The 23,337-nt window shown below is 46.3% G+C and overlaps 1 protein-coding gene across 1 annotated transcript in view; it reads right to left on the bottom strand.

Annotated features, from left to right (window-relative positions):
• FER1L5 (fer-1 like family member 5) overlaps nt 1-23,337 on the bottom strand; it is a 55,116-nt gene that overhangs the window by 24,697 nt on the left and 7,082 nt on the right. The window contains exons 7-19 of the mRNA XM_025868939.2: nt 21,926-22,054; nt 20,782-20,844; nt 19,989-20,039; nt 17,311-17,341; nt 16,357-16,472; nt 16,002-16,125; nt 15,510-15,562; nt 14,239-14,307; nt 10,981-11,024; nt 10,806-10,888; nt 10,634-10,728; nt 9,533-9,661; nt 7,643-7,820 (exon numbers count right to left, since the gene is read on the bottom strand). Of these exons, the coding sequence (XP_025724724.1) occupies nt 7,643-7,820; nt 9,533-9,661; nt 10,634-10,728; nt 10,806-10,888; nt 10,981-11,024; nt 14,239-14,307; nt 15,510-15,562; nt 16,002-16,125; nt 16,357-16,472; nt 17,311-17,341; nt 19,989-20,039; nt 20,782-20,844; nt 21,926-22,054 (1,165 nt within the window). The remainder of the gene's footprint in view (nt 1-7,642; nt 7,821-9,532; nt 9,662-10,633; nt 10,729-10,805; nt 10,889-10,980; nt 11,025-14,238; nt 14,308-15,509; nt 15,563-16,001; nt 16,126-16,356; nt 16,473-17,310; nt 17,342-19,988; nt 20,040-20,781; nt 20,845-21,925; nt 22,055-23,337) is intronic.

Here is a 23,337-nt window from a genome sequence, read left to right as displayed (position 1 = left end):
TCCTCAGAGATTAGTAACAGGAGGAAGAAACTACTGTTTCTAGGGGCCGGGGAACAAAAGTCAGGCAGTGGTGTGACCACAGACAGGCGCACCATCAGAGCTGTGCCATCCAGGTAGCTGCACAGGATGCTGGAGCCACCAAGAAGGTGACGCCCAACCAGCAGTCGCACTGCAGGGGGGCTGCTTGGCCAAGGCTGGAACCATGGAGGAGTGGCCAGTGAAAGCTGGGGTCTCTGAAGGCATGTAGCTACTTCCAGAGATGCCTCCTGAATCGGTGGCAGGAAGGAGGGAGAAGGAGAGGCAGAGAGACCGAGTAAAGAGTTGGGGAGATAGAACAGAATGACATCTGCCCTTTAATCAGCTAGCATGGGAAGCTGGGAAATGTAGTTTGCAGGTGTTCGGCCCTGAGATATAGAATAGAGCAAGGAAGGGCAAGAATGAAGCTTGATCTAGAGCAGAGCATGCAGTCTCTCCTTGCTGGAGATGCTGAGTACAAACAAGAAAATGATCAGCACGGGGCACCTGGGTGACTCAGTCATTAAGCGTCTGCCTTCGGCTCAGGTCATGATCCCAGGGTTCTGAGATCGAGCCCTGCATGGGGCTCCCTGCTCTGCGGGGAGTCTGCTTCTCCCTCTCCCTCTGCTTTTTCCCCTGCTCCTCATGCTCTCTGTCTCTCTAAAATAAAAATAAATCTTTTTTTTTAAAGATTTTATTTATTTATTTATTTGACAGAGAGACACAGCGAGAGAGGGAACACAAGCAGGGGGAGTGAGAGAGGGAGAAGCAGGCTTCCTGTGGAGCAGGGAGCCCGATGCGGGGCTCGATCCCAGGACGCTGGAATCATGACCTGAGCTGAAGGCAGCCGCCTAACGACTGAGCCACCCAGGCGTCCCTAAAAATAAATAAAATCTTAAAAAAAAGAAACTATGGTGGAAAATAGTTTGATGGTACCTCAAAAAGTTAAAAAGAATAACATGTGATGCAGTGATTCCACTCCTAGGCATATACCACAAATAATTAAAAACAGGGACTCAAACAGGTATGTGTACACTGATGGTCATAAGCAGCATTATTCACAATAGCCAAAAGGTAGAAACAACCCAAGTGTCCATCAACAGATGAACGGATATACAAAATATGATACGTACATACAATGGGATATCATTCAGCCATAAAAAGGAATGTAGTTCTGACACATGCTGTCAGATGGATGAACCTTGAAAACATTATGCTAAGTAAAATAAGCCAGACACAAAGGACACATATTACATGAATCCACATATATGAGGTACAGGCAAATTCAGAGAGACAAAAAGTAGAATAGAGGATTCCAGGGGACAAGGGAATTTATTGCCTAATGGGTAGAGTTTCTGTTTGGGATGATGAAATCACTCTAGAAATAGAGGTGATAGTTACACAACATGGTGAATGTACTTAATTCCATGAACTGTACATTTAAAAATGGCTAAAATGGTATATTTTATGTTATGTCTATTTTGCCACAATAAAAAAATTTTAAAGATACTATGAACAATTTTATGCTGAAAATGTGAAAACTTCAATGAAATTTATAAATTCCTAGATGAGTTAAACCTACCAAAATTGACTTAAAAAAATAAATAGAAAAGTTGACTAATTAAAATAAATCCATATTTAAATCACTGCATTAAAAAACCCACCAGGCTTACATTTAGAGGTGAGCCCTATCAAACTTTCAAGGAACGGATGATTACAGTCTTACCCAAATACTCACAGCAAGTAAAAAGAGGAAATGGTCCTCAATTTCATGAGGCTAGCATAACTTTGATATTAAAACCAAATGAGGACACTATAAGAAAGAAAATTAGATTTATCTTATTCATATAGATGCAAAAATCCTAAACAAAATATTGGCAAACCAACTCTAGAATGTATAACAAAGGTGAAAATCCAATTATACTATTATAATTGCACTTTATATTATATGTAACAATTATATGTGAATATGTGTAATATATTATCATATGTGAAGTGATTATAATATTAACTCAAGGTAGACTATGACAGGTTAAAGATCAATATTTCAATCCCTTGAGCAACCACTACAACTAATCCACAGACGTAGAGCCATAGAGGAGGCAGACTGCAATACTAAAAACAAAATGAAACAAATAAAAAAACACTGGATTAGAACAAAAGAAGACAGGAAAATTCCAGCAGGCTTTTTGTAGAAACTATTGAGTGGATGCTAAAATTCACATGAAAATGGAAAGGAACCAGAATAGCCAGAAATTGTATTATTTTGTTAAAGAACAACAAAATTGGAGGACTTACACTACCTGATTTCAAGACTTGCTTTAGAGCTATAGTAATCAAGATGGTGTGATATTGGCATTAAAGATAGACAAACAGATCAATGGAACAGAATAGAGATTCTAGGGGCACCTGGGTGGCTCAGGTGGTTGAGCGTCTCACTCTGGACTTCGGCTCAGGGTGGTGAGATCGAGCCCCACCCTGGGCTCTGTCCTCAGCACAGAGTCGGCCTGTCCCTCTCCCTCTGCTCCTCCCCCCCCTTAAATAAATAAGTAAATAAAATCTTTTAAAAAAAGAAATTCTAGAAAGAGACCCACAATATATGGTTAATCAATTTTCAATAAAAGTATCAAAGCAATTCTAAGTGGGAATGAAATCTTTTCAGCAAATGGTGCTGAATTAGTTATCTTTATAGAAGAAAGAATCTGACCCTTCCCTCATACCATATATAAAAATCAAGTCAGATTAGATCATAAACCTAAACAAAGAAGCTAAAATTATAAAGTTTGGGGGCGCCTGGCTGGCTTAGAGGAGCATAAGACTCTTGGTCTTAGGCTCGTGAGTTTGAACCCCACGTTGGGTGTGGAGATTACTTAAAAATAAATAAACTTTAAAAATATTTTAGGGGTGCCTGGGTGGCTCAGTTGTTAAGTGTCTGCCTTCAGCTCAGGTCATGATCCAAGGGTCCTGGGATCGGAGCTCCTCACTGGGCTCCTTGCTCGGCAGGGAGCCTGCTTCTCCCTCTCCTGCTCCCCCTGCTTGTGTCTCTCTCTGTGTGTGTGTCAAATAAATAAATAAAATCTTTTAAAAAACTTTTTTAAATTATAAAGCTTGTGGGGCGCCTGGGTGGCTCAGACGGTTAAGCGTCTGCCTTCAGCTCAGGCCATGATCCCAGCATCCTGGGATCGAGCCCCCCCATCGGGCTCCCTGCTCAGCAGAAAGCCTGCTTCTCCCTCTCCTACTCCCCCAGCTTGTGTTCCCTCTCTCTCTGTCTCTCTCTATGTCAAATAAATAAAATTTAATAAATAAATAAATAAATAAATAAATAAATAAATAAATAAATAAAAAATTATAAAGCTTGTAGAATGAAACACAGGAGAGTATCTTTATGATCTTGGGGTAGACAATATTTCTTGGACCAAATAATGTACTACTATAAAAGAAAAGATAATCAACAAATTTGATTTCATCAAAATTAGAATTAATTTTTAAGTAAGCTCTACACCCAATATGGGACTCAAACTCACAACCCCAAGATCAAGAGTTGCATGCTCTTGTGACTGAGCCAGCCAGGTGCCTCTCAAAATTAGAATTTATTTCCTTCATCAAAATTAGAAACTTTTGATCTTCAAAAGACACTGTTTGGAAATTGAAAAGTCAAGCCACAGAGTGGAAAATATTAGCAAAACAGATTTGACAAAGGATTGTATCCAAAATGTAGAAGAACTGGAATGCTACGTAAAAAGATAAACAACTCATTGAAAGATTGGCAAAAAACTTGAGCAGTGCCTTCACTATAGAAATATATATGAGCATGAAAAGACGCTCAGGATCACTACTGATTAGAGAAATGGAAATTAAAATTACAATTACGGACAATGTCATACCCACTAGAATGACTCAAATGAAAAAGACCAACAATACCAAAGTTGGCAAGGATGTGGGGCAAGTACAAATCTCAAACACTGCTGTGCGGGTGTAAAATGGTACAAATGCTTTGGAAGATTGTTAGCTGTTTCCTTTAAAACCCAAATTTCAGGGCGCCTAGGTGGCTCAATCGGTTAAGCGTCTGCCTTCAGCTCAGGTCATGATCCCAGGGTCCTGGGATCAAGCCCCAGTCGGGCTCTCTGCTCAGTGGGAATGTGTTTCTCCCTCTCCCTGCTGCTCCCCTTGCTTGTACTCTCACTCTCTGTGTCAAATAAACAAATAAAATCTTTAAAATAAATAAATAAAACCTAAATTCCACTCTGAGGTATGTACTCAAGAGAAATGCAAGCACATGTCCATAGAGAGACTTGTACAAGAAGGTTCACAGCAGCTTTATTCATAATACTCCAAAAGTTGAATCAGTCTAAATGTCCATGAACAGAAGGATGGGTAAATAAACTGTCATATCCACATGATGAAGTACTATCAGAAATAAAGAGGAACAAAACACTTATCCATGAAACAACATGGGTGAATTCCTAAAACACTCTGCTGAGCCAAACAACCTGTAGAAAAAGAAAGAATCATATGTCTGATTTCATTTACATGAAGTTGTAGGAAAAGCAAAACAAATCTATAGTGATAGACAACACAACAATGACTGACCTGGGGGTTGGGGAGACTGACTGAAAGGGGGCAAATGGCAGCTTTCTGGGGTGATGGAACTTTCTTCCCATCATGGTTACATGGGTGTATTTGCCATAATTCATCAAACTGTACACTTAAAATATGTGCATTTTATTGTTTGCAAATAAGACCTTAATAAAAAAACAATAAAAAGTTGTCATTAAGTTGAAGATGAAAAGCCCCAAACTTAGGGAAGGTATTTACGATACACCCATCTAACAAAAGATCATTCCCAGAAAAATAATATACAAGCCAGTAAGCAAAAGACAGCCAAATAGGGGCACCTGGGTGGCTCAGTCATTAAGTGACTGCCTTCTGCTTAGGTCATGATCCCAGGTCCTGGGATTGAGCCCCGCACTGGGCTCCCTGCTCTGTGGGAAGCCTGCTTCTCTCTCTCCCACTCCCCCTGCTTGGGTTCCCTCTCTGTCAAATAAATAAATAAATAAATAAATCTTTAAAAAAAAAAAAAAGACAGCCAAATAGAATGATGGATAAAATATATTGATAGGCTTTTTTTTTTTAAGATTTTATTTATTTATTTGAGAGAGAGAGAATGAGAGAGAGAGCACATGAGAAGGGGGAGGGTCAGAGGGAAAAGCAGACTCCCCACTGAGCAGGGAGCCCGATGCGGGACTCCATCCTGGAACTCGATCCTGGGACTCCAGGATCATTACCTGAGCTGAAGGCAGTCGCTTTACCAACTGAGCCACCCAGGCACCCCATACTGATAGGCTTTTTACAGATGAGAAAAAACAAAAGTTTGTAAACATACGAAAAGATGCCCAACCTCCATTTGTAATCATGAAAATACATATCAAGATCTCATAAGATACTATCTTACATCCACCATTGGCAAAAATTAAAAGGCTGGGCAACATCAAGAACTGGCGAGAAGGAAGAGAAAAAGAAATTCTCATATTGAGCTGATGAGAGTGTAATTTGGTATAATTTCTTTTGCTTTGAATTCCTCTTTCACTTCAGGGTATATAATTTGGAAGAAGTCTTGCACTTGAGACCAGGAGACATGAACAAGAATGTTTATAACACAATTATTATAATAGGAAAAAAAGATAAGTCCCAAGTGTCTCAATATACCACATAATTGGTGCTGTAATCATACAGTAGAATATATACAGAAGTGAAAATGAACTTCAGCTACACATACCAACATAAAAAAAAACTAATATTGAGGAAAAGATGGAAAACAGATGAATACAGACTGAAAAGTTCCATTTGTATAAAATGCAAAATATAGTATGCTGTTTAGGGTTGCATACATTGATGGTAAAAATTGAAAAGTAAAGGAAGGGAGTAATTACCATGAGGGTCAGGATTGTGGTTATTTCTTGAGTAAATGGGTCTGGGAAGAACATACAGGGAACTTTTAAGATGCTGACAATTTTCTATCTTTTAAGCTGGGTGGTGAGTTCTGGGGTACTCATTTTATTCATCTTTAAACTGTATATATACATTTAATATATTTTTTGTGTATATTTCATAATTTAAAAACAAGTAGAACGTTAGGCTAAGTGAAAGAAGCCAGACACCAAGGACCACATATTGTGAATCTAAGTGTATGATAAAATATCCAGAATAGGAAACTCCATAGAGACAGAAAGTAGATTAATGGTTGCCTGAGGCTGGGGATGCAGGGGAGAAATAGAGAGTGATTGCAAGTGGGTACAGGGTTTCTTTTTGGAGTGATAAAAATGTTCTAGAATTGACCGTGGTGATGGTTGCCCAATTCTGTGAATACACTAAAAACTACTGAATTACATACTTTACAAGAATGAGTTGTATGGTGTGTGAATTCTATTTCAATAAAGAGCTGTTCTTAAAAATCCAGGGGAGTGGGATGCACGGAAAGGCTCTCAAGGGGCAATGAAATTAGGAAGCTGTTGAAGAGGAAGTTGAGAGCAGCGGTTCTCAAACTCTAGCATGCATCTAAATCTCCTGGTGGCCTTGTGAAAACACAGATTGCGGGCCACCATCCCCAAGTTTTCCGATTCTGTAAGGACTGAGCTGGGGCCAAGAATCTGCATTTTTTTAAGAGAGAGAGCACACATGAGCAGGGGAGGGGTGGGGAGAAGGGGCAGAGGGAGAGGGAGAGAGAGAATCTTAAGCAGGCTCCCTGCTCAGCACAGAGCCCGATGCTGGACTCCATCTCACGACCCTGAGACCATGACCTGAGCCGAAATCAAGAGTCCGATGCTTGGGGTGCCTGGGTGGCTCAGTTGGTTGGGCGATTGCCTTCGGCTCGGGTCATGATCTCAGGGTCCTGGGATCGAACCCCGCATCAGGCTCCCTGCTCGGCGGGAGGCCTGCTTCTCCCTCTCCCACTCCCCCTGCTTGTGTTCCCTCTCTCGCTGTCTCTCTGTCAAATAAATAAAATCTTAAAAAAAAAAAAAAAAAGAGTCCGATGCTTAACCAACTGAGCCACCCAGATGCCCCTCAAATCTGCATTTCGAAAGGTTCCCAGGTGATGGTGATGCCCGGCCCAGGGACTGCACTTTGAGAACTGCTACTCTATACAACCTGGTATAGGTGTTTAATAAGTATATATTGGATGAATGGATGAATGGATGGATGGGAGGTTGGTTGAGTGTTTGGGTCAGTGGATGGGTAGGAGTTGAATGGATGAAAGGGTGGATGGGTAGATTAATGGATGGAGAGCAGGTGGGCACATGAGTACCAGCAGATGGCTGAATGGATGGATCAGGGATGGTTCAGAGTAGTAGGGAAGAAGATGGGGCTGGGGAAGTTGTAGTGTGGAATGTAGCATAGAGGAGAACTTGGAGTGAACGCCTACTTTCAACTCTTGTTGTGGGCTCACCACCCACTAACTGTGCAATGTTTGGCAGGTGACTTCACCTCCCTGAAGCTCATTTTCCTCATGTGAGACATGTGGGTTAACAATGCCTATGAATTTCCATGAGCTAATACCCTTAAAAGGGCCAAGCGCAGAGCCTGGCATGCAGTGGATGCTCCCTACTCTTGGGTTGTATCTGACTATTACCATCATATATCACTGGGCTGTACTGTGTGGTTGAGACGAGAGGCTTGTAATTCAGGTCCATCTTGTTTCCATAGTGGCCAATGCTGACCTCGAATTGGATCAGGTCCTTAAAGCTGGGCATCATGGTACAGGAAAGGAAGATGACACACAGCCCATACTTCTGGCGGTGATGGTGCCTCTAAAACAATAACCCCCCACATCCCCAGTACATAAGCCAAGGGATAAACAAGGCTCTAGAGACAGACAGGAAGCCAAAGATGAGGTGCCCTATTTCTTTCAAAAGCCATCTTTGCTTCTCTTCAGGGTGAGCTGGACCATCTTTGAACCTGTGCCCCCTCAAAGTCCTGCCTTGACTCCTGCTCAAGGGTAATTCCTCCCAGGACCTCTATCACCTGGTCCCCTCCTCCTAGCCACCTGGGGTTCCTTTCCTTCCTGAAAGGGAGGCTTCTCCCTCCAAGGCCCTGAGGGTCAGGCTGGGCTCTGACTTGGGCCACCTTATCCCTCTCCTTTTTGCCTCAATGCCCTCCCCTGATGAGATCTGGTGTGGGCAGGGGTGTGGTGAAGGTGGCACACGCACACACATCTGCTCTGGGCCCTTCTCCAGCCGCCTCCCCCCACCATGCCTCCCATCTGCTGGAGGTCCTCCATCTACCACGTGAGCCGATCTCATTTCTGTGGCCAACCCCTGCCCTCCTCTTGTGCTCTCCCAGTCTGTTCACTAGCTCAGGTCTGCCCTGTCATAAAAAATAACCCTCCTTCTCCCCTCTGAGCCTCTATTGAGCCCCCATCTGATCTTGTCTCCTTCCACTTTCCAGCCAAGTTTCTGTGCACTTGCCTCTGTGCACAGTCTGCAACTTCTCCCTTGCACCTGTGCTGCCTGGCAACTCTCCCCTTGCGGGGCTGCCTCCGTGGTTCTCTTTGCAGACTCTTCCCCAGTCTCTTCTGCAAGCCCCTCCTCCTCCTCCACCTGCCTTAGGCCGTGGCATCCTTTTACCCACCTACTCCTCCCAGGCATTTCCTTCACAACCCTATGTTCAGATCCTGGTGTGCTGATGACACACCATCTGTCTACAGCCTTGAGGACTGATTTTCACGGACGTCTCACCAGCATATGTCAAAGGTGGGATTCGTTGTCTCCCTCCCCCAGACCTGCTCCTCCTTCAGGGAGCATGGATGCCACCCTGACCACCTTGCCACCTGAGGCAGAAAAGGGGAATCAGCTTAGGGGAGTTAGCCTCACTTCTTATGTCTTTTTGGTCTTTGGTTCTGATCAGTCTGTTTCCAAAGGGTCTCTCTCGGGAACCTGCTCCCTCCTCTCTGGTTCTCCTTCCCATGGCTGTATTCCCATTTTTAAAAATAAGTGGATGGCTGTTCTTAACACTGTTCCCCCTGCCCCTTCCTGCAGCAGTGGTGTTCCCCTGACTATAGGAAGAAATATAAACTCCTTAGAAGATCATTTCTTGGGCGCCTGGGTGGCTCAGTTGGTTAAGCGACTGCCTTCGGCTCAGGTCATGATCCTGGAGTCCCGGGATCGAGTCCCACATCGGGCTCCCTGCTCAGCAGGGAGTCTGCTTCTCCCTCAACCCTCTTCCCTCTCGTGCTCTCTATCTCTCATTCTCTCTCTCTCAAATAAAAAAATAAAAAATCTTAAAAAAAAAAAAGATCATTTCTCCTTAACTAGATTGCACATTTCTTAAACAGAAGCTTTATCTTGTATTTACTGGGTCCCTGACCACCCGGGATTTGGCACAGCATGAAGCCCTCACACGGGCTTAGTAAAGACTCAGGCAGATTGACCAAACATCCTCAGGCACCCAGGAGCTCATTCAGCTTGCGGCCGGGTGGGCAGAGGGGCTCTTTCTTCCTGGGTTACCTGTTTCCTGTAGTTACCTCTATACTGGTCACTTCAGAGGAGAGATCCTTCCTCTTAAAGTCTTGATGGGAGGAGACGTGGGTGAGTAACTCCAGGAAGACTCGGCCTCGATAAGTTAAACCATCCTTAAGAGGGTCAGGAATATTCTAGGGTAACAGGAAGGAAAATGGCGAGAAAAGGAATGAGAGGAAAAAAGCAGATAAATCTCCCTTGACACCTCTGCAGCAAAGACCGAGTTGTCTAGTGACTTCCTGCCTCGGGCTGACCACCATCCCGGGGCGGAATTACAGACACCCAAGACATGGCTGTGCCCAGAAACCTCTGGGCCCTGACCCCTCTTCCATACCCCGAGGCCCATTCCTCCTCTTCATGCATTCCACTCACTAGTCAACCCCAAGTACCTGTTCCCCGCAAACGCTTCCCGCTCGTAGAGCGGGCTCTGATAACTACTGTGTTTGCGCTCCCAGTCTGGCCAATCAGGGCATGCCCCGCCTCCTTGGCAACAGTGATTGGCCCAACGGAAGTACACATGACATAAGGCAGCCAATTAGAATGCTCCTCTGGCCTTCCCTATTAGAGGCTCCGATGGCCACTTGTTCGCAGGGAGGCCTGACTGCCGTAGGAAAGAAAGCAGACCAGGCTGAAGAGCAGCAGAGCTGAGAGATGGAGTAAATGAGAGAGCCTCTTGATGGCATGGAGGTCCCGGTGCCTGCAACTCAGTCCTCACTCAGAGTTCTTCCCAGCCCAGTTCCCATCTTTTAAGCCAATTGGAGTTGGCTTCCAGGCCTTCATCAATCAGTCTTTAACAGCCCAGTGCTTTCTACATTAACCTATGCTGTTTTTTGTCTCCATGTCCTTTCCACCTGCTGAAAATCTTACCCGGCGTTTCATCTCAGTGCTCCTTCCTCAGTGAACGCCCAGAGCTCTCCGTTTCTTTCTCATGCCACAACACACGTCCCATATACACATAGCCGTTTACACACTGGTTACTTGTCCTGTACTAGCGTGGTGGACAGAAACCAGGGTCGGGCCCTCCCCCGGCACTTCCCAGGCCCCAGGGCCTTTCACACGGTTGGTATTACCTCCACTGTTCCCTAGAGCTGTCATGAGAAGCTTACAGTGCCTTCTTCTTGGATCCTGAAAGGGGCCTTTTTACCCCCACGAAGAGTCAGGAAGCTGGGGCCAAAACAGGGTAGGAAGCCAGAGTACGTTCCTGCAAGAAAAGAGGGTGAGGGGGGCAGGGCCGGGTGGTAGAGGAGCAGAAGGCAGGGGCCAGGGGGGATGGCTTGCCTTCTATTTCTGCACCGGTGGATGAGATCTGGTTGAGGAACAGGCTGACGGTCCCAATCTCATCCCGGCAACTGTTCTTGGGGCTGGAAAGAAACACATTCTGCAGGCTGAGCTGCTGGCCCAGCTCTGATTATCTCCTCCCCGGCTTCTTTTTCAGCCTCCACCCCTGGCTCACCAGTCCAAGACTCTGAACTTGATGTAGCTGGAGAGGCAGGGCAGCTGCAAGGGGAAAGCGAGAGCCACGGTGGGTGCATGCCCGGAAGGTCTGGTCCTCACAGAGACTGAGTGCAGCTGGGTCTGGGTCCAAGGCCTGGCTCAGTCACCAGTAAGCCACGGCCACCACAGCCAAGATGGATTTACCATGGGAGCATATAGACCTGTGGCTGTGGGCCTCCCCACTTGCATGGGTCCCTTGCAAAGCCCTGGGAGAGGCCTACGACTGTGTCCCCTGGTTGCTTTGTATTCTTATTCTTAAAATGGCCCCCTAATTGCATGAGCTTCAGGACTGAGACCTGAGTCCACCCTGACCATGGGCTCAATGATTGCAGTCCTCACACAACCCTTCACTGTCACCAACCGTCTCACACAGAGGTTGTGGCTTAAAATGTCTTCTTCATGGTTAGTGGTTAACTTTTATTTTAATTTTATTTATTTTTAGATTTATTTATTTATTTGTCAGAGACAGAGCACAAGCAGAGGGAGCGGCAGGCAGAGGGAGAAGCAGGTCTCCCACTGGGCAAGGAGGAACCAGACGCGGAACTCGATCCCAGGACCCCAGGATCATGACCCTAGCCAAAGGCAGACACCTAACCGCCTGAGCCATCCAGGCATCCCAGAAGTTAACTTTTAACAGTAGGACATCTATCCCCTCCAGAGTAAATAATAGTAGCTGCTGTTGTGGGAAGGCTTTCCATTGTCCCCTGGCTGTGCTGAATGATCTACATGGATCACCTGAGTGACTCCTCCCAACAACCCCATAAGCCGGGTGCTGTTATTCCCATTTCTAGACAGGAAAACCGAGGCACCGAGAAACTGAGTTCCTCAAGTTCTCTTTAAAAGCTCTCTTTAGAGTTCCTAATGACTCTGCCACAACCCAGGGAGGGGTGTGATTGTCCCTATTTACAGATGGGGAATGAAGCCCAGAGAGGTAAAGGGACTTGTTCAGGGTCCCACAGTCAGGGGTGCAGTCACGACTGGAACCCAAGCTTCTGGTTCTTATCTCCACTCTGCCACAGGGTCCCCTCAATTATGAAAACAAAAACCAATCTGTGTGTAAAACAGAGCTGCTGGGGTTGAGGCCTGAGTGGGACGCAAATCCTCCCAGTTGGGGCCCCTTCTCTCACAGCACTTCCTGAGGCATGGCTGAGAGTCCCTCCCATTCTCCATTCTACTCGCCCATTCTCCCCTTGCCAAGGAGCTGGGGGCCAGGGCAGAGTAGGGAAAGGGCTTTCCAGTTAAGCAAGTGGTTAAGAAGAAAGGAGGAAAGACCCCCTAGAAGTGGGGAGACGGGCACTGGAAGGCATCCAGGTCTTCCAATATTACAAATCCTCCACATTCACATTCATGGCTGAACCATCTTTTCATCCACCTTGTTGAGAATTCTCTTCCCCTTTCCCAGTTCCTTGTCTTGACTGCCCTCCTGTCCTGGAGCCCTTGGATTGTAAGCTGGCATACACCCATTTTCAGCAGAGCTTCCCCTGCAGCCTGCCTTGTGGGGGCCCTGACTGGCTGGCCTCAGATGCTACTGCCTCTGTAGTCACCCTACCATTCAGAGTGAGGGTCACATCTGCCTGCTGCATTTCCACAGGGCTAGTGACTATCAGGCTTGCATCCAAATGGCTCCAGCCCAGGAGACTGTGTTATGTGGGAAATGGGTGAGGGCCCAAGGGGTGTTTGGACATCTTTAAATGTTGGAAGGCCTCTTTCAGGGATGAAGTAGGGCCCAGCCTGTGCCACTGGTTTCTGAGCCTAAAGGCAGCTGAACATGAGGGAGGACTTTCGAGGCTCTGAGCATCCACAGAGCATCTGAGGATCCTGGCCATGAGCCTCATCACAGCCAGAGACAGGTGGGAGGGATCAAAGATGGAGGATAAACTAGGCTCCCTTTAAAAATCTCTTCCTAGGGCACCTGGGTGGCTCAGTCGGTTGAGTGTCTGCCTTTGGCTCGGGTCATAATCCCAGGGTCCTGGGATCGAGCCCCGCATCGGGCTTCCTGCTCAGCGGGAAGCCTGCTTCTCCCTCTCCCTCTGTTTCCTGGGTTGTGCTCTCACTCTCTCTCTGTCAAATACATAAATAAAATCTTTTAAAAAAATAAAATCTCTTCATACTTTAAGAGTCTATAAAATTACTCAGGAAGGTAGGGATTATGAAGAATGGGTTAAAGATGATGCCTCACCAGGAGGCAGACTAGGGAAGCTTCTAGCAAGGAAGAGGCTCCCAGGAGAGTAGAGGGGAGTTCACGAGCTGATTTTACGTCACACAAATTTAAGGTATAAGGAAAGCGAAACACCCTCTGGGTAGCCAAATAGAAGCCACACAAAGTTCTACACACTCATACTTAATGACAGTGCTCAAGCTATCTCTCAGAATTTCCTACTCTTTTTCTACACACAGTTCTCAGAAGCCTGGCATGGAGTCAAAAGGCAATCAAGGCTCTCTCAGGGCTTTAAGAGGACTGGCATCCACACTCATGATAGGTGACGGAGAAGGACTAAAAAGCTCTAAAAACCAGACTACAGAATCCCACAAAGAAGAGCATCTTGGAGCCGTTTAGTGTAGGAACAAATAGCCCATACTCCATGTAGCCCATATACTATGTTCCCACAATACCTCTAGGCCATTAACAAAGAGCTATAATTATCTTCAGGGCACTTCGCCTAGAAGATAAGAAAATGCGTAATACAATTTAGATTTAAATGATTTTTTGGTTTTGTTTTGTAATGTAGGTGAAAGGACATGTTTAAGTTTTGGGGAAAGTTCAGTTGTATGGCCCGCTCATTTTTTAATACTGGACAAATAAAGTAAGTTTTCTGAAATCTGTCCTGGGCTTCCTCATGTTCCCTATCAGGCAGATCTCACCCCCACTCCCCGCTGCCCCCCACTGTCCCCACCCAATGCTTCTTGGCCCCTACCTTCCATCCACACCCCTAGACACTCAAACTTGCCTTCCGTTTGTGGGCCAGGGGGAGGAGGGTGGTCAAGATGGAACAGCGCGGGGCGCCTGGGTGGCTCAGTCGGTTAAGCATCCGACTCTTGATTCAGCTCAAGTCATGATCTCAGGGTCGTGAGATCAAGCCCTGCATCAGGCTCCAGGCTCCGGGCTCCACACTCAGTGTGGGATTCTCTCTCTCCCTCTCTCTGCCCCTCTCCCTGCTCTCTCTCTCTCTCTCAAAAAAAAAAAAAAAAAAAAAAAAAAAGGATGGAACAGCAATACCTGAATCTGGAAGGTCAGGATCTGGTTCCATATTGGGTTCTCGGTCTGGGTCAGCACATTTGTCTTGAGCTAGGAACATTCCAGAGCAGTGTTGGTGCCAGCCTGCCCCCTGCTCCCTCCACTGACCTCACCTTCCAGCCCAGCCCACAGATGGACGCTGTCTCTGGCACAGGGCTGACCATGGGAATGGTCTAAAGACTGACAACTTCTCTTCAGCTACAACTTCAGTCCTTTGTATATCTGCCCAGATCCAGATTCCCTATTTGTTTTTAAATCATCTTTCAATTGACTTTGTTCTTAAATAGTCCTAGGGTTATTAACTTTAGTATATGAGTGCATACACATAGATTTTGTTAGATAAACTCTATGATCCCAACAGAAAAGTGAGCAAAAAACATGTTGGCTATGGCAGTACACAATGGCATACCCCTTTCCAAAGCATCACTTGACTTCGTTTTTAAACCTGGCTCTATTCTAAGCAATCATGTCAGTGAAATCGAGGGTTGGTTGGACTGGTTAAACTTTTTAATACATACTAGAAAACCACAGAGATATTAAAATTTTTGAAAATTGTGTGCCACCTACCACCCAAGAGCATCTCACCTAGACCTGGAGCACCCAAACCACCTTCAGTGTGGTGGTTTTAAAATATGTCCACAAATCCTTTGGTACAGCTTCCTTTGAAAGGTAGACACTAATCTCCCTCCCTTTATGTGTGGGTTGGATTTAATGATGCTTCTAATAGGTAGAATATGGTGGAAACAATGGTTTATGAGTTCTGAGACAAACCTACTTAACTTTAGCCCAGCATTCCCCAAATTTGAACATGGGATCCTTTTTTTTTGCACAGAACATCCATCAGCACACTTTGGAAAATGCTACTCTCTATTCATGGAGGATCATGGAATGTCAGCAACTCTCTTGCCCAGAACCTTCAATTTCTAGATGAAGAATCCCAGGCCCGAAGAAAGTGATTGTTTCAGCATTGTTTGTTTGCGGGCATGTTGTTTCATTCACTCATTCGTACCCTTCGTATACATTAGGCTTTCAGTGGGCACCTGCTCTCCAAGCAGGGCTCTGTGCATGGCTCTGGGAGACAGGGTGACTGGCCACAGCCTCCACCTTCACAGACTTCCTGGTCCAGTGGGGCCATGGCCCACTGATGGGGGAACTGACATCCGAATCCGGGGGTCCTGCCCACCAACTCCAGCCTTCCCCACACACTATCTAGGTGACAATTTCTCGAACCCTCAGACCCTTTCTACACTTACCTTTTCCCCAATTAGCTCCACCTCCAACATAGGACTCACTAAGTGCTGTTTCTCTGTGAACAAGAAGTTACAAGATTTCTGAGACAGCAGCATTTTTTTTTAAGGGGAGGACATGTAGAGGTGAGATGACAGAATGACTGTCACACCCCTCTGCCATCATCTGGTGTGGTGCCCCCCCACACCCAGGCAGACCTCCCCCATCTCCACGCTATGTGTCATGGCCCATAATGGCAGCGGGGGTGGGCGCTGGCATAGGGAACCGGGAGTCTGCATCCAGACATCAAAGACAGGTCAGGGGCATGTGACCCATTTTAAAGAGTATCTATGGGGTCTTCATGAAACAAATCTTGGTGGGTTTCAGTCTCGTCCTCTCCCCCGCACACCCTGAATCTTAGGTTCGCACCAAAATGGAACAGGGAAGCCCCATGAGAATCCAGGGTGCCACTGTGTAGGGAACCTCAGGGTCACTCCCCCCCCCATCCTGACTCTAACTGAGATGAAGGTCCTCTGCGCAGTAGATGAAGAACTGTAAGTAGGCCATGTTGATCGGGACCACCGTTGACTTGAAGATCTGAGTAGTGGGGTCATCAGCCCCATAGGGCAGCTTTTGATCTACCTGCAGAGACCAGAGACCCGACAGGGTAGAGTCATAGGATGGTCATGGCCATGGCCACCAGATTTGGCTTCTTGGCCTTCCACTTGGTAGCAGGGAGGGAAGGACAACCCTCAAGTGACACAGCAGGCAAATAAAAGCATGTGAAGATCAGTGGCCACTCTGAGGGCCAGGGGCACCCTACGAAAGCAGCCACAGTAAGAAATGTTGTTGGGGTGTCGGGGGCAACCTCACCAGAGCCTGGTCTCCCACACCGAGGACACAGATGGTGACTTTCAGGTAGCCTCTCACACCACTGCTGGGTTCATTCGGCTGGCAGAGGCCTAACCATTTCCTCATGAGTGTGTGACCTGAAGGGGCAGAGGGCCCATGGGAGACTGGCCTCTAGTCTCCATCCTTCTTCCCTGAAACCAGTCTTAGTTTCTGTGGGAGAGGGGTGTGGAAATGGGTTTCATAGGGCACCTGGGTGGCTCAGTTGGGTAAGCGACTGCCTTCGGCTCAGGTCATGATCCTGGAGTCCCAGGATCGAGTCCCGCATCGGACTCCCTGCTCAGCAGGGAGTCTGCTTCTCCCTCTAACTCTGCCCCCTCTTGGGCTCTCTCTCTCTCTCTCAAATAAATAAATAAATAAATAAATCTTAAAAAAAAAAAAAGAAATGGGTCTCATATATTCTGGTTCCCCTACAGTAGCAGAGGAAAATGGGAGTCACTCCTACCAGTAAGCAAAGCTAATACACTCCGCAGGCTGTCAGCCATTGCCTTTAGGAAAGAAAGAACCCTCTTCCCCATCCTGGGAACTCACAGTTGTTGTTACTCTCCTGGTCTGAGAGAGGCAAGCATTTTACCCAACCCTAAGCTCCAACCTTAACCTGTTATGTATGTTATGGCCAGATCGTATGTTATGCTTATAGTGGAAAGCTCTACTCAAATGCTAGTTTCTGAATACTGGCCTCAAAAAATAGAAATTCAAACCAAGGCTGCAATAAAAGTTTAGCATTTGACCCAAAGGGATGCCTTGAGTTTTGAAGAGAAAGATGTTATCATTATAAATATTACCAAATACAGAAAATAATTCATACTCTCTAATAGTCTCCCCTCGTGTGCTGAACATACAGGGATTTTGAAATATGTGGACAACTGGCCTGCTTTTTCTCAGAAAGCACACTCATTTGCAACAACTGATACCTACCTGGAGAATGGTAGATAAACCCAATATCTGTCTGAAAAGACAAGAGTAGAGTAAGGATTAGTTAGGGCCTCTGGCCAAGATGAGCAATATCAACAAACAATAGTACTGTACAGACAGTATTAGCCACCAATGCTTGAGAATTTGCCCTGCTCTAACTCCTTTACTCTTTACAACAGCCTACACATGGTTATTTATCACCTCCACTCTGCAGAGGAGGAGACTCTGTGAGAGAAGTGCCTAAAGTCTTACAACTAGTAAGTGAGGAGGTCTGGATTGAGAGGATTCTCAGCCACCACACAGCACTACCTGGCCAACACAGCGTTGACTCCTCCTTGGGTTGGGAAGGATGTCTCCCATCCTGGGGAAGAGGCTGGTCAAGCGAGAGGCTTTCCCTTTCCCTTGCGAGAAGGTTTCTGCCTGAGGCCTGAGGGATATGGTACAGGACTGAAGGTGGCATGTGGCAAGGCACTGTGGTATATTCAGGTCACCCTTGTATTCCACATCTGAAGGTTCCATAGAGCAGTCCCCAGATTCTACATGTTAGGCCTGTTTTAAAACTCAGTCACCCCTTTGGGTTAGGTAGGCCAAGATTTCTTAGCTACAACAACAAAAGCACAATCTATAAAAGAACAGTTTGATGAAGTGGACTCCAGTGAAATGTAAAACTTCTGTTCTTTGAAAGACACTCAAGAAAATTGAAAGACCAATCATATACTGGGAGAAAATATTTCCAAGTCATATATCTGATAAAAGGACTTGTATCCTGAATATGTAAGAAAATCTCAAAACTGAGTAGTAAGAAAATGACCCAGTGAAAATGAGTAAAAGATTTGAAGATTTGTTTATTTATTTACTTATTTTTTAAGATTTTATTTATTTATTTGACACACAGAGATAGAGGGAGAGAGCACAAGCAGGGGGAGCGGCAGGCAGAGGGAGAAGCAGGCTTCCTGCATGAGCAGGGAGCCCGATGTGGGGCTCAATCCCAGGACCCTGGGATCATGACCTGAGCCGAAGGCAGCGGCTTAACCAACTGAGCCACCCAGGCGCCCTGAAGATTTGTTTATTTAGAGAGAGAGAGCGAGTAGGGGGAAGGGCAGAGGGAGAGAATCTATCAAGGAGACTCCCGGCTGAGCAAGGAGCTGGATGCGGCGCTCGATCCCACACCCATGAAATCATGACCTGGGTCAAAAGAGTCAGATACTTAACGGACTGAGCCACCCAGGCGCCCCAAATGAGCAAAAGATTTGAACAGACACAACCCTGAGATCATGACCTGAGCTGAAATCAACAGTCTGGCGCTCAACAGACTGAGCCACCCAGGCACCCTTCATGTCTATAACTTATTTAACAGTTCATATCACTGGTCACTGTCTGGAAATTGTGCAGTGGTCTTTGTCCAAAGTACAACATTTTTTACCTCCTGCCACCTAACCTCTCAGGAATCTCTCAATCTCTAAGCCTATGCTGCTTTTTTTTAAAAAAATCTTTTATTCATTTATTTGAGAGAGAGAGAGAGTGCACAGAGGGAGAGGGAGAAGCAGACTCCCCGCTGAGCAGAGAGTTCCATGTGGGGCTTGATCCCAGGACTCCGAGATCATGACCTGAGCCGGAGGCAGACGCTTAACCCACTGAGCCACCCAGGTGCCCTGCCTATGCTGCTTCTTTAAGGGACAAGTCATGACTCTTCATGTGCGTATTACAAGCTGTGAGAAAGAAACCTTACTTTGATTTGTCCTAAATGTGCCTTTCCCAAGGTGGAAGCCTTTTTCCAGGGGTTGCCAGATTTGGCAAATAAAAATACAGATGCCCACTTAAGTTAGAATTGCAGATAAATGAGGACTTCATTTTTAGTATATGTATGTCCCCTGCAATATTTCATGAGGAGCCATGCAATATTTGAGGCATCCTTGTATTTAAAAAGTATCTGTTGTTTAGGGCGCCTGGGTGGCTCAGTTGGTTAAGCAACTGCCTTCGGCTCAGGTCATGATCCTGGAGTCCCGGGATCGAGTTCCGCATCGGACTTCCTGCTCAGCAGGGAGTCTGCTTCTCCCTCTGACCCTCTTCCCTCTCGTGCTTTCTATCTCTCATTCTCTCTCTCTCTCAAACAAATAAATAAAATCTTAAAAAAAAATAAAAAAATAAAAAGTATCTGTTGTTTAAGCTTCAAATGTAAGAGAGCATTCTGTATTTAATCTGGCAACCCTACCTTTTCCCAATCTTCCTGGATTTGGAGAATCTTTTTTAGCCCTTCATGACTGTGTCAGCTTTCCTCATCTCTCAGCCTGTGTCTTTCCAAAGCAAACATTTTTATTCTATTCTCATAGGCAGCAATTTTCTCTGTGTTTCTCTGCCTTTTTGGATCTTCTGCTTCCATTTCCTGGAGGCAGAGATCTGAAGTGTGTCCATAGTATTATAAGTTCGGGGAATTCAACATGGCACATAAATGGTGCACACTTTCATCCTTACAATGACTCTGATTTGAGTATATCATTATTCCCACTGTACAGATAAGGAAGTAGAGGTTCTGAATAACTTGTTTAAGTCAACCCAGTTGGTAGGTAGATCCAAATCTGGATATTTCTGCATGAAAATTCAAGTTTTTGCTGCTAAGCTCGGGCATGGAGCCCACAGTAGGTCTCTGTTTCACCAAACCTCCTCCTTCATCCAGGGCTCACTTGGAATCTCCCGATCTCTGAGTTGAATCTCAACAGCGTGGAATTCATCACCTGCAGAAAGATCTCAGTTATTCACATCCCCCACTTCTCCCACCCCCATGGGAGGAACTGTAAGGGCACATTAGGGATTCTCCAGGATCTACTCAATACTTCCTAGTGGCCCGCGCTACCACATAGTTTTTCTCATTTAATTCTCAGAGGTACCCTATGAGATTCAGAATTTTAGTTCCATTTTACTGATGAGGAGGTTGATCAGACAGTTCAATTCATTTGATGAACCCAAAGGTCAGCCCAAAGCAAAGTGTTGCACTCAACTTTCTCCATGGCATGCTGTCCTGATCGTTTCCCATGTGCCTGTGTTCCCAAGAACATGTACACTCTTCAAGGGGGAGGCCTTGTTCTCCTTAGCCCTGTGCTGGGCATTTAGGAGGTACCAGATAAACACGTTCATTGCTGTTACCAGGCTCCCTCTGGTTGGGGAATGGAATGTCTCATGTTGAGGGCACATGTGAGGGGTCCTTTGGTGACATGAGAATCCTGGCACATGAGAAGGGGCTGTTTTCTTCAACTCAGGGCCCAGCTCAGGGCCTAACAGTTGGCATTCCATAAGATTTGCTAAATGAATGAATGGGGAGTCTGGGTTGCCAGAGTGTGATAAAGGCAGTGGAGGATATGCCTTGGGGTCAGAAGGACCATCTGAAGTGACTGGCTATAAGGCAGGGGTGAGGGGCTGAAGTCTTTCCCAGAATTGAGGTGGGACAAGAAAGTGGGCCCATCTTGTTTGGCTCCTCACCTGGATTAAGATGGTCTCATCAAATAACTTAGCAGGCACCTCATAAAAATTCTGGAAGAAGATCTGAAGCAGAGAGAATGGGGGTAGGGGTTGGATGATATTCCTTCCACCACTTCACCCAGGGACTCAGTAAGCCTGAAGGCTCAGAACAGCATGCTTCTTCCCCAGCTCTTGCCCATTTCATGCTCATGCTCCTCCTCCAGAAACAGAGGCTTGTCTGGCTCCTGGAGGGTGTTCTGCCAGGGTAAAGGGCAGGGGCAGGGGATCCCAGGAGCATCTGTCAAGAGTGGCTCAAGGCCCAGCTAGCTGCCCTGGGATGGAGTCCCGAGCCTCTGCCTCCTTCTCGAGGGCCCTGTCAGTCCACTGCATCCCCAGCCCCTGCTGCAGCCAGGATCCTCTTTCCCAAATGCAAACCTGGCCCTATCACTCTCCTGCTTAAGCTCCCAAGTGCCATCTGTGACAGGGGCCCAGAGCATTTTGCAGCCTTCCCTCCAGCCACAGACACATCTACAGTTCTGCCAAGTCCTGCCACTTCTTGTTTCTAGGCTTCTGAAGACACTATTGCTTTTTTCTGAATTTTCTTTCTCCACGATGTCCTTCTTTCCCTGGTAGACTCTTCCTTCAAGGTTTCGGAAGAGCTTCAAGCTTCCTTCAAGCTTCCTTCCTGAGTCTCCCCATTCCTCCCTACTCTCATTGTGCTTTTATCTTTTTATTTATTGGCCTCTTTACCAATTAATTCAGTGAGTATTTATGGATTTCCAACTGTGATCAGACACAATGCTATAGCTTAGTACTTCAGCAGTGACAAGAGGTAATGGTCTACGCCTGCATTTCACAGCTGCATTAACAGCACCTCCAGATCTCTGTTAACCCCAGTCTTGCACCATTGTCATTGTCTATGTGTTCACAGGCCAATCCCACCCCCCCCAACAGACTACTGGTTCCTCCAATGGGAGTTTCAACTGATTTTGTCTGTATTCCCAGTGCCAAGCTGTGCTTGGCTTTCTGTAGGCACTCAGCCAATGTTTGTGGAAGAAGCAAGCTTACCTGATGCCTGCAGGTAATGCCCAGCCCCTGGCTAGCCCCTGGCTGGCCCCCTTAGCCCAACTGCCCCATTCAGTTCTGAAGGGCACGTGCAGCCCACCTCATTGAAGAAAGGGTTGTTTCCCATCTTGATCCGTGTGTTGTGCAGGTGGCCTCCGATGACCACCTTCACCATCGGCTTGATATTGTTGCCCATGAGCTGTCGGGCTTCAAACACCTTCACTCGGACCTATGGCAGGGGAACACAGGAGCACCTGAGGTTGTGGCCCGGGCCCCCTTCTCCAACAGGGACTCTTCTCTAAAAGAACAAAGTGTTCTGACAAGAGGCATCTACTGGGGATGGGAGGAGAACCACAGGGAGCTGGACTCCGCCTGCCTGGAGGTAAGTCCTAGGAAGGCCATGGCTCCTCCTGTTTCCTCTTCTGGGAACTGTCCCCTCCACTGCTTTGTCCTTTTCGTCTTGTGTAGACTCAGTGTTTCTCAATTGCAATGGGCTTATTACAGAATACAGAAATGAAATCTAATCTTTCCCAGTTTTTTGTTTGTTTGTTTTGTTTTTACTTTTATCTATAATCTTTTAGAGAACTGAGAATTTTTTAAAGTTCCATGCCATTGAATCTCTGATCTGTGATTTGCTCTCTGATTTGTGATTTCTTCTTCCCCTTTCTATACTTTACTGGGGCTTCAGTAAAGGGGCTATGACATCTGAGCCTAGAACTAGAAGGCGGGAGGGAAGATCAATGCAGAGCCCAGGAGAGACCCCGGCCGGCTGAGGCCCCGGGGGGAGAAAGAATGAAGATGGCCGTGGCTAGGAGGGCACAGGTGTGGGAGCTTGTCATCTGATTGTGGGTACTAAACAACATCCGGCTCTCCTAGCCCAGGCTGTGGCTCGGCCTTTCTCCATGAGGCCTCCTATGTCTCCAGCAAGTCCAGCGACCCTTTAGGGATCGATACGCATGCAGCTACTGGACCCTCAGATACAAGAGTGGGCCAAACCAGGCAAACAGGTTGCACGTCAGGATTTTGCCCTAACCTCTAGGACAGAGGAGGAGCAGTGATTTGGGCACGATGACCCTCTATCCTGGGCAAACTAGCCTGATGAAAAGGGATGGGGCCCAGAGGGAGAGGAAAAGAAGGCACTCCAAAGGAGGAACAGCATGTGCAAAGGCCTGGCAGCTAGAGAGAGAGGCTTGAGAACGGGGACTACAAGGTGTCCAGGATGCTAGAACAGGGTGGGGAAGGGCGGGGGCAGGAGACAGAGTGGCTTGCAGAGATACGTTTTTGTTATCAAGGGCCTAGGGAGCCATTGGAAGGAGTTTGGGCTTTGTCCTGAGGACATTAGAGCATCCTCATTTTTAAAAATTTATTTTTCATTTTATTTTATATTTTAAAATTAAAGTACAGTTGACACACGATGTGACATTAGTTTTAGGCCTACAACATAGTGATCTGACAACTAGATATTATACTACTATGCTTACCACAGGTGTAGCTACCATTTATCACGGATAT

Source organism: Callorhinus ursinus, unplaced genomic scaffold, assembly GCF_003265705.2.
Source record: "Callorhinus ursinus isolate GAN/ISIS: 27379988/994484 unplaced genomic scaffold, GSC_fseal_2.0 scaffold10, whole genome shotgun sequence".
NCBI classification, from domain to species: domain Eukaryota; kingdom Metazoa; phylum Chordata; class Mammalia; order Carnivora; family Otariidae; genus Callorhinus; species Callorhinus ursinus.
Note: the sequence above shows the minus strand (reverse complement) of the source record. Positions and strands in the feature narration are given on the sequence as shown.